We start from the raw sequence: 14,733 nt of genomic DNA on the forward strand, positions 1-14,733 counted from the left end.
ATTTCTGCAGTTTCCTGGGAACCCATCATCATTTCAAAATAAAGAGTTAAAAAAATCAGCACAGTTCTCTTTGTGCACCCAGCTCTGAACTAACTTTGCCACTGGTGGTTCCTTCTCCCCCCTCTCCCTGCTCCACTCCCTCTTCCTTTTTCTCCTCTTCTTCTTCCATGTCTGGTCTATTTTTTCCACCAGCATCATGTTTTTACTCTTATTCATGGGAATGTGGAGCTTGAGGACTTAGGGAATTGTTTGCAAAAAGACCACTTTAAGCTTGTTTTTACTTCTTTTGGGAGGGAGTGTGCAGGTGGGTAGATGGAATGCAAAACATTGATCTCTTGCTCTGGAAAGGACCTGAAGGGCCCAGATAACCTCTGTTCTCAAAGGTCAGGATTAGGAAAGCTCACAGTACATTTCTGAGCCTTGTGGTCATGGGACCTGCATCTTAGGAAATGTTGAGGTTGACTAAAATTCCATCCTCCTCCTGGTATGATTTGGGCCAGTGCCTTACAGGACTTTCGCAAACAGGCACTGTTGTCTCCCTGTGATGCCCAGATTACATCATTTCAACTTCTACACAAGGTCTCTGAGTCACACACTGAAGGGGTTGGTGGCTCTGGTGTAAATGTGGTCCCTTCAAAAGCGCGAACCTTCCAGTACTTGCAGCAGGCTGAAGTTTATCTCTGTGTCTTTGGAAAAGATGACCAATGGCAGCCTAAAAAGAATTCAAGAGGGAGCGTGACCCGTGATGGACATGGTTTGGGCAGAGCCCAAGAATCCAAGGGGGACTTGGGATCACTGAGAGACCTTCCGAATCTCAGGAGGGGGGTGGTGATTTCTTTTTTCTTCATTCTCCAAGGCTCCTCAGTCTCAGAGACCCCAAGAGATGCCATTAATACAGATTCCTCCTCTGGCCCCTTTGACACATTTGCTTTTGAAGGACCTGGAAGAGAAAGCTCTTTGTATGTGGTCAGAATAAACTCATTGTACACCCAAACAATTAACTCCTCAATGGACTTGCCAGCGCCTTGAAAGGCACGGCCCTGCTTCCCTGGACTTCTTGGGCTCTATTCAATCCCTTAAGCACACCAATGTTTTTGAGTTTTTGTTTTGTTTTGTTTGTTATTCTTAAAAGTCTTTCGCTGAGAATAGTCAGAGCGGATCAACATTGTCCTCAGCCCGCATTTATCTCCACTTGCCAGCGAGTGTCAATCAGGAATCAAAAAGCCAAACAGAGGAGGCTTTGAACGGTGTCATCGGGGGTCGAAGTGACTTCCAGCTGTCTGTGCGTGGGCCAGGCCTTCTCGCAGGGCAAGGAATCGTGCTGTCACACAAACCCACTGTCTGGACAGTCTTGCAGAGCCCGTGTGGGGCTGTAACTCTCTGGGGCCGCACCTCGAGGCCGAGGCATGGCTGGGGGTTGAAGAAATTGCCAGGGCCCTGGGGCTGGGCCATTTCCACTGCTGCTCACTCCCTTGGGGCTTGAGCACATCACTTTCTATCCCCAAGACTCGATCTCTTTTTATCTGCCTGGTGGCTTCCTCTGTGCTGGCCAGTGGTGAGAACAGATGAGGAAAGCCACCTGCCAAAAACTCGAGTGTTGCAAAATGTGGTACCATTATTGCTGATCTTGACGTTATCCTTGAGATGTTCTGTCAAGTTTGCCTCATTCATTCATTCATTCATTCGTGTAAGCTTGCCTTGTTTTTTTAATTGTTCTATTTTTTTACTCTTTTCGTGTTTCCAAACTTACTTTTTTTTTTTTTTTTTCTTTTTTTGGCCTGGAAGAAAAGTGATAATCTTTGAATTGGCTTTTTTTTTTTTTTTTCCCAGTGTTCTCTTCTCCTTGTTCTGGAAGAGTATTGTGGTATTAAAGAGAACTAAAGTCTTACTATTTGAGGTCCAAAAGAACCACCGACAATGAGCATCAGGCATCACATCGTCCTGTGCATATATGTAAACTGAGATTTCAGATACGTTTTTCTTTAAAGTACATGGGAGGGTCTCCACCCAGATTAAGAATCACTGAAATAACAGCACTACCTCCCCTTTTGTTTTAACAGCTTTATTGAAGCATAATTACATGCCATAAAATTTACCCATCATAAACGTCCAGTTCACTGGGTTTAGCACAGAGCGTTGTGCAGCCGTTACTGGTGAACATTTCCATCGTTCCAAAAAGAAACCTTGTACCCATTTATAGTTATAACCCACTGCCTCCTCCAGTCCTAGGCAACTACACAGCTGCTGTCTATCTCTATGGGCTTATCTTTACTAGGCATTTCATAGAAGTGGAATCATACAATAGGTAGTATTTGCACATGGCTATGGTTTCTTTCATTTAGTATAATGCTTTTGAGGTTTATATTGTCACACGTATTAGTAATTCATTCTTTTTCATTGCTGAGCAATATTGCATCATCTGGATATATCACCATTTGTTTATGTGTTCGCCAGTCGACAAACATTTGGATCGTTTCCAGTTTGAGGCTATACACATAATGCTGCTATGGATATTGGCATACATGCCTCTGAGTGGACATGTTTTTCTTTCTCTTGGTTGGCTTCTCAAGAGTGGAATGTCTGGTAGAATGATAAGTTTATGTTTAACATTTTAAAGAAATTGCAAAAACGGGGGCACCTGGGTGGCTTAGTCTGTTAAGCGTCTGACTTTGGCTCAGGTCATGATCTCATGGTTCATGAGTTCGAGCCCTGCATTGGGCTCTGTGCTAATGGCTCAGAGCCTGGAGCCTGCTTCAGATTCTGTGTCTAATGTTTTTTAAACATTTTTAAAAAATTAAAAAAAAAAAAGAAATTGCCAAACCGTTTTCCAACATGGCTACTCCACAGCAATGAATGAAGGTTTCAGTTTCTCCGCATCCTTGCCAACATTTGGTATTTTCTATTTTTTAAAATTTTAGCTATTCTAGCAGGTTCATAGTAGCACCTCAGTGTGGTCTTAATCTGCATTTTCCTGACAACTAGTGACGTTGAGCATCTTTTCATGTATCCATTGGCTGTCCATGCATCTTCTTTGGTGAAATGTTATTAAAATATTTTGTCCACTTTAAAATTAGGCTGTTCATCTTCTAACTGAGTTGTAAGGTTTACTTTATTTTTTTTAATTAAAAACTTTGATAGGATTTTAATTTTGTAAATCCAATTTTAAAAGTAAGTGGCTGGATAAAATGGTTTATTCTCGTGGTATTTATACCTTTAAAGTCCTTGCTCATACTTAGTGTCCGAAGGCCTTTAAAGTCCTTACTCCTGCACAGTATCCTGAGACTGGGAAGGCAGGCATACTTCATTTTTAGAAGAGGATATCCCTGCCCAGAGAAGATAAGTGCAGGGTTCAGTTTTCAGTTTATGGGATGTAAAGCCAGAATCTGGAGTGTGACCCCACTAGAGACTGCGGAATTGAGTGGAAGCTTTTCCCTCTCCCCGGGGCCCAGTGTGGGACCTGGTATTGTCCCAAGGCTTGCCAGGAAGCAGCACTGATGTGGACCTTGGACCCAGGCCTTGGACCTATGTTTGGTAGAAGGGTGCGTTTGTTTGCTGGGTTGGAAGCCAGGTGCCCAGGTGCCCGGAGATGATGGTCAGAGGGTCCTGTTGGCTTTGGCTTGGCTTCTCAGCCTTTGGGCAGCTGAGTTTCACAGGTGGCTCTCCTGGCGGCAGGGCACTTTGTCTTTTCTCACTTCATAAAGATTTCCATCTAGGGCCTCCATTGTGGCAGCACAGCTGTATCTCTTCACCCTTGGTGACCCTACACTGCAGGAAGATCCACTCCCTGCACGTGGCTTCATGCGATGTGGGCTCTGGGCCTGCATCTGGGTAATCGCGGAGGTCCTTGGCCTGCAGAAGTGCAGAACTTCCCCCGGGAGACTGGAAACACTTCTTCCTCTCCTTGAGCAACAGACCTCTGCTGATTGCTACACCAGATGGGCAGCCCCAGACTCTCATCTGGATGATGGGCGAAATAAGCAGAATGTTTTCTCTTATCCTGCTCCAGAGAGAGTTACAGCTCTTGGAATACGGGAGGATTTTAGTTGAATATGAAAATGCTGCATGAACCGCTTTTCACTTGGGTTCTCACCGTTGTCCTCCTGGGAATGTTTGATTTCTCACTTTCCCTTTGTTGCCCTTAAGACTTCTAAAGTGAAGCCACCCGGTGTGGAGAGGCTGAGCACACCACACTAGGCTATTTAGACTGTGAACTCTGCATCCGGCAGGAGCAACCAAATGTGCATTGCAGCTGCCAAAAGACTTCATTCAGTGGCTCATTGAATTCAATGGAAAGAGGTGTTAATAGAGTCAGGGGAAGTGATGCTATTAAACAAAATGACATTGTGTGGTGCTGCTCTGTGTTTATTCTCCCTCAATGACTTCCAGATCAAACTTCCACAGTTTTGCATCAAAAGATGCCTGTTCAGGACTCCAGTGTGAGGCAAATAAGATGTCCAGCTAGTTAACTCCTCTCCCTCTGCTATATCTCATTCCCTGGAATGATTGTCACATAGTTGGGGATCGCCTTGGCCCCTGTCGGAGTGGGGTCTTGGTGTCAGCACAGGGGAATAATAGCAGGGTCAGGTGTCACACAACTGTCGGATGGCTGGCCTCAGCCTCCAGCCACGATTAGGGTCTCTATAGCTCTCCAGTCTTAAGATCCCAAGGGTGGGGTGTTGGTGCAAGAAAGGGATCAGAACTCTGTGTTCTTCCTCCCTCCTTGATAAGATGCAGGGAAGTCGGCCAAAGGTCTCGGGAGCTCCAAATGGTGGAGGGTTGTTATTATGGGTGATCTGACTGGCGTCTCAGAGACTATCTGAGAACTTGCATTCTCCATAGTTAATGAAATAGGTGAAGGGGATTAAGAGGTACCACCTTCTGGTTATAAAACAAATAAGATACGGGAATGTAACGTGCATAGGGAATATAGTCAATAATAGTGTAACAACTTGGTGTGGTGACAGATGGTCACTAGCCTTACTGTAGGCTGTATGCTTGAAACAAATACAATACTGCATGTGAATTATTCTTCTGCTAAAATAAACAAACAAAACCGAAAGCTTAAAAATAAGAGCCATTGGCAAAACAAGCAAGCAAATAGAAATAAATGACTGATTGAATAAAATGACAACAAAATAGTCGATGCTTGGAGAATAGAGTGTTCGGTTGTAAAAGATTTCTGGGGGATGGTGTAATCGTCACACTGCCTGAGACCCTGGGGTTCTTCTTCCCCCACCCCCACCCAGGGAGAACACAGAGAAATCTCTCATCTATGCATTCTCAATGGGGGCAGAGATACCAAGCAGGTGAAAATGGATTGGGGGCGGCAGGAGGAAAAAGAACTCTTTGCTCTTTTTACATAGAAAGCACAGCTATACATACACCACATCAACAGAAACACAGTGTACCTATGTTATTGATAGTTCATTAGGTAGATGATTAAAAAAAAAAAAAAGAGAGAAGGTCTAGGTGGGCAATAATGAAAAGAAGTTGAGAGACACTGCCCGACACTAAGGTTGGGGTTCTTGATGAAAAAAACTCAAGAGTCCTGAAAGGTGGGTAAAGTCTACACTCGCTCCTGACCCGCAGAGGGTCTTGCCCCTCAGGGAGCTGCCAATGTTGCTGGAATGATGTAGATTAGGGTTTTGTTACTGGGCACCTCCTGCTCCCATCATCTCTGGTACAAATTTCAGAACAAATCCAGGGTGCAGTTTCCCACATCCCCTTCCATTTTGTTTGCCCCCACCTCAATGGGAATTGGAGAGCATGATGTTTCACAGTTAAAAAAATGTTCTAAGGGTTCCTGATTCTTTTCACTTTGGCATCCTGGAGACAGGATGGGCCCTCCTGCCCTTCTCTTCCCTTTTAGGTGAGGCTAGAGAAATAGCTAGGTGTTCAAGAGGGAATAGCACCACGGTCTGGTGTTTTCCTGAAGCTCTTCAACGAGGGCCACTAAGTACTATGCTGGTACCTTTCATAAGAGGGCAGGACGGAACTGGGGACACCAGAATTTTATGCCACCAAGTATGCTAACCTTATCCTAACCTGCCTGGGCAAAACCCAGGGCTGCTGGGGAAGATGCCTGCCCCCCACCTCAGTTTTCCTGCGGGGAGGACCAGGGCTGACAGAGTCATCATGCTGGTACATGCAGGTTAGTGAGGGAGGGCCCTCCAAAGCCATGACAGTTGAGCTCCCTTTTGTCCCTCCCCTGGAATGGTGAATACACAGCTGGGTTTGTCTTACTCTTGGCGTGTCTCTGTGGTTCTTTTTTCCTTCCTGTTCTTGCTTTCTATCTTTCCTTTCTCTTTGGTCTCTTCACTGGGACTTGGCCGGGCCATGTGCAAACCCCAACCATTCAACAGTGCTGGAGAGTAGATAGTATTTACCTCAATAATGGTAGTCTCTTTTCGATTCTTTTTAACCCTCAATTCAGATGACGGGTCTAAGCCGACACCCACGATGGAGACTCAGCCAGTATTCGATGGAGATGGTAAGCTCTTTTATTACTTATGACTCTAATTCTCCCACCCGTGTTTAGATTTGAGGAACATCCTTTCTTTGGATGTTTGTGTAAGCTTTATTATTAGTTTTTTCTTTTTTAATTTCAATTTTTCCCAGTTTAGTCTGGGTTGTTTTAACCTTTTAAAAAATGCAAATCCTCCCAGGAACTGGTACACTCTCTACTTCTGGAAAGGTCCTCTGTTCTAGCCAGGCTTCCTGCCTGGCTGCTGATGTCCAACAATAACACAGCCTGGATGGACCCTTTGAGCTGCCAAGACCGAGGAGCCATGGCTGAGAAAGACAGGCCAGCACTGTCCCTTCAGTAGATGAACCGACACTTACAAGTTCCTTCTCTGTGCCCAGCGTTGTGCTAGGCCTGTGGGGGACAATGGAGGATTAGATGAGATGAAGCCTTTGCTCTCAAGACAATGGCAACTATCAGAGAACTTTATGTGTTAAATTACATGGTCTCAGTTTTTATTATAATGGACATTTAAGGGAGAAAGAGATCACCATGGTCTGGGAAAAGACTGTGTCAAGAGATGGAACGTGGACTGGATCTTGAAAGGAGATGGGAAGAATCAGGGCATTGTAGTTGGGGTAGTGGGGAGGGGAGCATATGGTGGGGATGGGGTATTGTAGGAAAGTAGGGGGAAAGGGATTGGTTAGTGGACCTGGTTTAGCTAAGTTGGACCGTGAGAGCTGAGTCAAGACATTTGTAAGAGGAGAATTCTAGGGCAAGAGAAATAGTGTGGCTGGTAGCAAGATAGAGGCTGGATGTCCCTGGAGGTATGAGGAATGACAGGTGAGGCATGGAGTGCAGAAGGCTGGCCTCTCTTTGAGCTTGGGTTGCTCCTGGCCTGCATTCTTCAGGATGCTTTGCTGTGTACTCCAAGTTCCCATGAAGAAGAGCAGGAAGCTTGGCAGAGTGCAATTTCTAGAAAGTCTGACAATGAGGTTTGACTCTGAGTGCAACATGCAGCGACCTCTGAGCAGCTTTCGGCTGAGTGTATCCAGGCCTAAATCACGAGACTGGACAGGGAGACAGGAGTAAAAAGAAATTATGCCATTGGTTGGTACTGTGGCTAGGGATGTCTCTAGCACAGGCTCAGCTCTAGATAGGATTGAATGTGAGCTGTCCTTTACAACTGGTCATTTAGTGGAACATACGTGTGTTCATGCCTAGAAATTCAGATGTTTCTGTGATCCACAAATCTCCTGGATTATTGGCAGGTCTGGGGTCCTGGGGGATCAGGTGGGAGGTGGAGACCGTGTCACCTTGGGAGATCGCCCCAACAATCCCACTGAAGACTTCATGACTCTGAAGTTGATCAGGGTTCTCCTGATTCCCATACCACTTGTCCACTGAGCAACCCAAGCCCTGAAGGCCCTAAAGGTTCCCCAAGCTCTCTGGATGGAGGGATTCAGCCTCTGTTCAGTGAGAATCCATTAGGAAAGGTATTGATGCACACGTTGGACTCATCACTTTCCTTCCCATGTGGAACAGAGTCTCAGCAAACTGAAATCTGTTGTGGCTCAGTCGTTTCCTCCAAAATGGTCTCTGTGGTTTGTTTGGCATTCGTTTGTTGATTTATCCCCTTTAAATCTTCTTCCAGGGAAGCAGCTGAGAGAGACTTGGCTGGGCCCATGCTCCTCACCTCCTGGGATAATATTTTTATTCCTGGATGGAGCGGCTCAGCGCCTCTGGACTTAGACCACTCTGCCTCTGAGTATGGGAGGCCCTCGTTGGCTCCTATGAGCTGGCGGGTAGAGGAGCTTCCTTACTGAGAAGGGAGAGGGCATTGGGACAAAGTGGATGTGGAATGAGGGAGAAAGCTCCAAGCCTTGATGCCCCAGGCTTCAGAAAAAGCTCCTGAAGTCTGGGAGCTGCACTACAAGTTATCTACTCCCTTTGCCCAGACTTTATTTTCTCCCTTCTTCTTCTTCTTCTTCTTTTTTTTTTTTTTTTTCAGAAATTACGGCCCCCACTCTATGGATTAAGCACTTGGTAATCAAGGACTCCAAACTGAACAACACCAATGTAAGAAATTCAGGTAAATGATCTGCCTGGGATTGTATACATGCCGATTCGCCTGTGGTTGCCCTGTGGTTACTCCACAACTACCTGTTGTGTGGGCTTGGGCAAGTCCTTTAACCTGTCTTATCTTCAATTTCTACAGCTATAAAATGAGATTAGACGAGTTAATCCCCTCCAACTTTAATTTTCTTCAGTTAGTATGTCAGGGATCATCTTTCATGAGTAGTTGATCCTTTTAGCAAAAAAATCTTTTGACTACATGTTTTAATACTTTCAAGTGGCTCTTTATATGCCAGGCAGAGAATTTTTAAAAATGGCCTGGCATGGAAAAGTTGGACTTCAAGCCATAAGAGACTTGCTTCTGTGCGTTTTTTAAGGCTCAAAATGGCTGCTTACAGTCATGTATTTTCTGATATGATCTTTTGAGGGTCTTATGAGTGGTCAAGTTTTGGTGCTGGCTGAACCCCTTGTGGAAAGGTGATAATTTTTGAAGGGTGATTAGATTTGTAGGACTCACTTGTAGAGTTCATTGATCATCAATGAAGATAAAAGCAATAAAGTTCATCTACCATCAATAAAGACCAGAAGTCCACCAACAGGAAAATGTATTAACAAACCCAATCTGTATCTCTATCATGGGGAAATCATCCTTCTTTTAGCCTAAGACCTCATTGTGAGAAATGCCCCTCTGCATAATTTATGCCTGGTTGGTGAATTTCATTTCAGCCATATCATTTTTTCCTTATGGATATCAAGGTCTATAAACAAAAGACACATCCCTTTGAACTGATGGGCAGAGTTTTACAAGACCATCAATTAATGAGTGGGCTCTCATTGGCCCCCTTTAGGTTTATCTGTATGCCAGCTTTGTCCTAAAGGTGGGAGTGGGGAAACTTGAGTGCATGAAGTGAGTTAGCCCATGAGGTAGATCCGTACAGCATTGGTTGATTTTCTCTGTGACTTGGGCTGCATGTGTTTGGTTCCCTTTTTTTTTTTTAAATTTTTTTTTTAATGTTTTATTTATTTTTGAGGGAGACAGAGACAGAATGCTAATGGGTTAGGGGCAGAGAGAGACGGAGATACAGAATCTGAAGCAGGCTCCAGGCCCTGAGCTGTAAGCACAGGTCATGACCTGAGCCGAAGTCGGACGCTCAACCTACTGAGCCACCCAGGCGCCCCTCTGGTTCCCTTTTTTTATCAAAGATGGAGGTATGGGATGGTGGGGTGGGAAGAAGACCTTGTGAATCCTGTGGGCCAGAGTCTTTGACACAATCGTGCCATGGTTAAAGCATAGACGTTGGAATCGGCAAAACCTGCATTCGCTTCCTGGCTCCGACACTTATGTGTGAGTGACCCAGTCAAGGCACATAATCCCCCCCTGAGCCTCAGTTCTCATCTGGGATTATGATCTTTCCCTCAGGGGACTGTGGTTAAAGGTTAGCTGAGTTACTGTCTGTGTGGAACTTAACCAGTGCCTGGCTAAGTGATAGTAAGTGCAGGATAAACGGTAAGTACCTATCTTTGTTATTCTCATCATCATGGTAGGTAGGGAACAATGGAAATATTAATGATACTGCTTACCGCGAGAATCTCAATCAGGAAAGAATTTGTGACTGTCATTGTAAGCAAAAGCTTCTTTGCAGAACCTTTTCCCGCCTCCCCTCTTGCTGTCAGGCAAATATAAGTCAAAGAGAGGTGGTTTTGGTGCCTGTGGTACCTCACTGGAAGTGACAGGAAGCAGTTTGCTGGCCTTTGGCATATGGGAATGAAATAGAAGCATTTGGATGCGAATGTGTGCCTGGGGGTGTCTTTTTTGTGGTTTTTGGCCCCTCTCATAGACCAGGCAGAAGGAAGGGCCATGCCTCCTGAGATGTTTCCCAGCGTGCCCAGGGAAGCCTGACTCAGCCCAGGCCAGGTCTGTAGGTTTGTCTGATACCAAAGCCCGTGCTGTTGCCATTACAAGGTTTACCACCTTCTACGTACAAATGAGCCCCTACCCTTGCCCACAAAAGTCAGACCTCTCATTTGTGAGAGTGTGCACTAGAACAGAATGTTAACACTTGGCAAAGGTTCGTGTTGGGGGGGGTGGGGGTTGGGCAGGGCTACATAAGCTGCCCAGAGCTCCTGGGCTGAGTCAGGCTTCCCTGGGCATGCTGGGAAACATCTCAGGAGGCATGGCCCTTCCTTCTGCCTGGTCTATGAGAGGGACCAAAAACCACAAAAAAGACACCCCCAGGCACACATTCCCATCCAAATGCTTCTATTTCATTCCTATATGCCAAAGGCCAGCAAACTGCTTCCTGTAAAGGGTCAGCCAGATAGTAAACATTTTAGGTTTTGCAGGCCAGACAATCTGTCACCTATTCAACTTTACTGTCACGGCACAAAAACGGCCATAGACAATATGTAAATAAATGGGATAGCATAGACCTGGCTTCCAGTGCTAGCTTCCCGTGAGAGCTAAGTGACCTCGAGAAAGTTCGTACGTGAAACAAAGTTATTAGCGCCTTGCAGGGTTTTTCTGAGGATTCAACAATATGTGAAATGCCTAACACATAGTAGGTGTGTCATGAATGATTTAAAAAAGAATGGCTTCTCTGCTAGCCACCCATCATGCTATTCCATTTGGTTTGATGAGAAGTCAGATCTACCTTAATGATAACTCATGTCTGGGGTGCTGGCTCTGCTATGGACTGGAGCCTCTGGGTCAAGCCCCCGAGGCAGGTTTCCCGTCAGAGTTTGCCAGAAGATTCTGGGTTAGGTGAGCTTCAGCCCCCACCTCTGGGGAGGGTGAAGTGGGCCTCAGAAGCCAGTCTAGGTGAGAGCTCTTCCCACTCGCTCTCGGAGGCAAGAAGGCCATCCCAGTTCCCTCTACACCCCAAACATCCGTCTTTCACACTCAGACCCTGTGACGCCAGGTTTGTTTTCTGGCCTGGGGACTGTTGATGTTGGAAAGGTTCCACGGGGCAGCTGAAGCTTTGCAATAACATGACGCATACGCCTGCAGACTTATCCCGTCTCCTTCTCTCCTCCTGGAGGTGTCGATCCTTGTTTTTAAGGCTTTGTCTTGTGTTCACCATGGTCAGTGTCGCCTGTTGAGTACTTGGCAGCCTCGGCGTTGACGGGTTTGCCTCTTCAGACTTCTCTCTCGGATCCTTGTCTCCGCTGCACCAGGAGCTCTCCCACTTTCAGGAGGACGACGTACCTGGCCAGCCGACGCCCTAGAACCTGAGAGCAGGTGTCTTCCCACCTATGAGTGTTGGCCAGAGACTCTGTTCTGCTTTTGTAAGAAAATATGAACTCTTGCGGAGTTTTTGGTATCAGAGGCTAGCTACTAAGGCATTTCTTGATATAACTAGAACTTAAAAGTCTTTTTAGTCATCTGCATTTTTATAGGAGAGAGCGGAGAGATTAACGAAATGACGAAAACTAGGCTGTCTCATTCTCCGTCCCATACGCCATATCCCACGGCTTCTAATTTTACTGGGTGCAGACACTGTCGTACAGCTGTGATTTACAAAAGTCTCTCTCCCTCTTGATTTCCACCACCCCCCACCCCCACCCCCACCCCCCAGTATGACAAAATTCTGTGCTTTCTGGCCTGGGAAAATACTCTCAGGACGTATGGTCGTGTGAGCCTTAACTCTTCTCTTGGAGCAGCATAGCAATGCCCTCAAGGCACACAGGCCCTTTCCCTCTGCCCCTATGTGGCTAGCTCGCTCTCAGGGCCACTGGTGGAGTCATTTGACTTCCCTTCTTCCTTATCCATCTGTTTCGTTCCTTTATTGCCACCTTTCCTAGTTAACTTCTTTCACGATCTCATCTGGGATTTCAGGAAGGCCCTAGAACCTGGCACTGTGGGTGAAATCCAGAAGGACTCGCTTTTCCTCCCTTGCCTCTTTGTCCCGCACAGCTTCCTTCCGGGTGTCCCCGAAGGCAGCAGCTTGTGGAAACTGTCTCCGGGAGACAGAGCTGTCAGCAGGGACACAGGGTGGAAATGCGTTTCTTGTAAGTTTTGTCATGAAAACAACCCCGTCTCCTCCTACGTGGGAGCGTTTGCCTAACTCACCATCCATGTCGCAGGTAAGGGGTTTGCAGCCCCCTGACCCTTACCTGTCAGTGTCAGTGTCAGAGCGTTGCTCCTCTGGGCCTGCTGTGGTTCCCTTGGCTGCATTTGGGATTGGTCCTTCCTCGCCAGGAAGCTCCTGCCGGGACAGCTGCTGTGACTGGGATGTGGGGGTCACTGAGGCAATTGCACCTCCCGGCCGGATCCCCCACCCCCCCAAACCAGCACTCTTGGCCTGCCCAGAAACCGCGGGGTGATGTAATGACCTGAGGCCTGGAAAAATAAACAGCTCTCAGGGAAACCAGCGGTAGCCGTTGTGAGCAAATACCCCACAGCCACCTGGAACCTTGCACATGACGTGATTGGAAGGAAGAATGAGTAATCCGCTAACGTTAGCAGCCGAGGACGGGTCTGGGCTTGTGAGCATTTAAAGTATCTATATAAAAACAAACCCTTGATGTTTATTTCTATAACTGGCCTCCTGGATGTCTGCCCATCTATCTTCTGCAGGTGTCTTGGCCACTCACGGCCAGTAGAAGGGAGCTGGGGACAGGGAAGGGTGGTCATCCCTATGGCTCTCTCCATAGCAACAAAGGCCTTTCTCAAGCTTTCCCTTTGCAGAGAGGAGCCATAAACATGTTTGCAGGCCCTAGAGAGCCCAGCCCCACAGTATAGTATTGCCCTGTTTTCAAATTAGCTTTCCCTGTCTTGTTCCCTCACCCCCCGCATCTGCTTCAGACAGAGGGGTGCTGGGCGGAAGTATGACCAGCATCTATCTGGGACTTGCTCGAACAGCAAAGGTTTTTTCTGCAGGTGAGTCTGTATGCTTTTTGGTGTTGATAGCAAAACCATGCGCCCCAGCGTTTTCCTTTTGGCCTCTGCTGCTGAAAACCTGAACCCAGAGGTCCTGCTGAGGTATTGTAATTGCCTCCTTCCAGTTTACTAGAAGTCAAATACCATCTCTTCCCTGTCTGAGGATCCTCATTCTGTGTTTATTTGTAAAATGGCTTTGGAAGTAGTCAGGGTACATATCTTATAAGCACACTCATGCATTAGTGTTTTGGGAGATGAAGGGTGAAGTTATGATACTTTATTTGACAAAAGCTATCTCTCCCATCACCACTCCCCACCCCCCCCGGCGTGGGCTCCCTCCTTCCTGTCTCGCCTGAAGTTTGATTTGCTAGCTCTTGCCCTTAAAGGACAGAGCTTGTCAGATCAAGGTCAATGATGTTACTGAGCAAAACTAGAAAGAAGACAGCTTGCCCCTTCTCAGTACATGTCATTGCAAAACCACTGGGAAGCATTTCACATTCTTTTTGGTGGAAGGGTCATATGAGCTCCCGGAATGGCATGAGGCAGTAGAGATGGGGCCTTTTCTAAAATTTGAAGGGATATGAGTCAGTGATGCTTTGGGGGAAAAGTTAAAAAAAAAAAAAAAGTGCCTATATGCTATATTGGGACAATCCATCCTCGAAGAAATATCTTCCGTAGAATTTATATCTTGTTTTCCTCCACTCCTCAGTTTCTTCTGCGTGGGAAGGCAGAGGTCACTGCTTCCGACAATGGTGAGCCATGCCTGGCCATTTTGGGTTCCACAGAGAGAAATTATTTAGACAGGCTGGCTGGTTTGTAATTTTCCCTTACACGTCCTCACCCACGACATTTCATCCCAGCAACACGCCCTATTTACAGAGCCTACTGCAAACACCCGCGTGAGTAGGTGCCCTCAGCCAGTGTCAGGCATGTGGGATGGGCACGGTTGCTTTTGTTCTGGAGATGGGGCCTCTGAGCCACAGCAGGTCAGGCAATGCAGCGTGACCCTGAGGGGGCTGAGTGGTGCAAAGGAGAACCTGAAAGCCCCAACAGTGCCCCTCACTTAACCCCTTCCTGGTGCTTGGGTTCACTGGGTGCCTCTCACTTAACCCCTTCCTGGTGCTTGGGTTCACTGGGACATGGGAGACTGAATGTTGATCAGGCAGCTGAGCTGTGGGGACCTGCACCCGATGTTGCCTAATTATAAAATTGTGGGCCAAGAGAGCGTATCTTTTTATTATTACTTTTTAATGTTTATTTATTTTTGAGAGAGAGAGAGAGAGAGAGAGAGAGAGACAGAATGTGAATGGGGAAG

General features: G+C 46.6%; 1 protein-coding gene across 3 annotated transcripts in view; it reads left to right on the top strand.

The window, feature by feature from the left end:
- The window catches only part of SMOC1 (SPARC related modular calcium binding 1), a 156,865-nt gene that overhangs the window by 114,019 nt on the left and 28,113 nt on the right, over window positions 1–14,733 (top strand). For 2 of the 3 annotated variants that reach the window (XM_060620165.3, XM_060620166.3), the window contains exons 6-7: window positions 6,401–6,490; window positions 8,475–8,555. In XM_060620165.3, the coding sequence (XP_060476148.1) occupies window positions 6,401–6,490; window positions 8,475–8,555 (171 nt within the window). The remainder of the gene's footprint in view (window positions 1–6,400; window positions 6,491–8,474; window positions 8,556–14,733) is intronic. The other variant, XM_060620167.3, reaches the window with a different exon arrangement.

This window comes from Panthera onca, chromosome B3, assembly GCF_046562875.1.
Source record: "Panthera onca isolate mPanOnc1 chromosome B3, mPanOnc1 haplotype 2, whole genome shotgun sequence".
NCBI classification, from domain to species: Eukaryota; Metazoa; Chordata; class Mammalia; order Carnivora; family Felidae; genus Panthera; species Panthera onca.